This window comes from Alligator sinensis, unplaced genomic scaffold (assembly GCF_000455745.1).
Source record: "Alligator sinensis unplaced genomic scaffold, ASM45574v1 scaffold107_1, whole genome shotgun sequence".
Lineage (NCBI taxonomy): Eukaryota > Metazoa > Chordata > Crocodylia > Alligatoridae > Alligator > Alligator sinensis.
In genome coordinates, this window is record NW_005843041.1 from 176,872 (window position 1) to 177,732 (window position 861).

The 861-nt window shown below is 67.9% G+C and overlaps 1 protein-coding gene across 1 annotated transcript in view; it reads right to left on the reverse strand.

Annotated features, from left to right (window-relative positions):
• Positions 1-125: 125 nt before the first annotated feature.
• The window catches only part of BCKDHA (branched chain keto acid dehydrogenase E1, alpha polypeptide), a gene marked incomplete at its 5' end in the record, with an annotated part of 2,953 nt that continues 2,217 nt past the window's right edge, over positions 126-861 (reverse strand). Inside the window, one exon of the mRNA XM_025193392.1 lies at positions 126-859. Within this exon, the coding sequence (XP_025049177.1) occupies positions 727-859 (133 nt within the window). The remainder of the gene's footprint in view (positions 860-861) is intronic.

The window sequence follows — 861 nt, forward strand, 5'->3', positions numbered from 1 at the left end:
GGGGCTGGGGGGGAGTCTCCGCAGAGACCTGTCATTCTCCCCCCGCCCCGGGTGCACCGAGGTTCTCATGTCCTCAGCCCTGGCGGTTCCCTGTCCCCCCCGCAACAGAGACCCCCGAGCCCTGCTCAGTTCTTACAAACTTTATTGGTGACGCTGCTCCTGGCAGCTCCAGTCCCAGCTCCAGGCCCCCAAGGGCAGGCGGGGGGAGGCACAACCCTCCTAGCTCCGGGGGCAACAACACCTCCAGCCGCTGGGCAAGCGGTGTGGGGAGGACGGGCTGTCCCAGGACCCAGGCTGGCAGCACAAGGGGACAGAGCAACAGGAGGCGAGACAGTGGAGGTGTGGGTGGGGCCCGACAGGCATGTGCAGGGCCAGGTGGGGTGGGCGAGGCCTGGGGGAGGTAGAGCTAGGTTGGGTGGGTGGGGCTGGCAATAGTGGGCGGAGCCTGCCAGGCATGTGCGGGGCTGGCCGGTCCGGTGAAGGTGGGAGGGGCCTGATGGAAGCATGGGGGAGTGGGTGGGGCCTAGGACTGGGTGGAGTCTGCTAGGCTGGTATGGTGGATGGTTGGCAAGGATGGCAGAAGGCCTGGTAGAGGTGGAGCTTGTTAGGGTGGGTGGGGCCTGGGAAAATGGGCGGAGCCTGCCAGGCACAGGCAGAGCTGGCAGGTAGCCTGGCGAAGGTGGGAGGGGTCTGGAGGTGGGTGGAGCCCAGGGGCGGGGCCAGCAGTCACTTGTCAAAGAGCGCGAGCGGGTAGTGCTCGCCGTAGAGGCGCAGGTGCCGCGCCAGCCCGTCGCGCTGTTGTGCCAGCCTGGGGGGGGCGTCGCAGTAGACATCGGAGAAGAGCAGCTGGGGGCTCCGGCT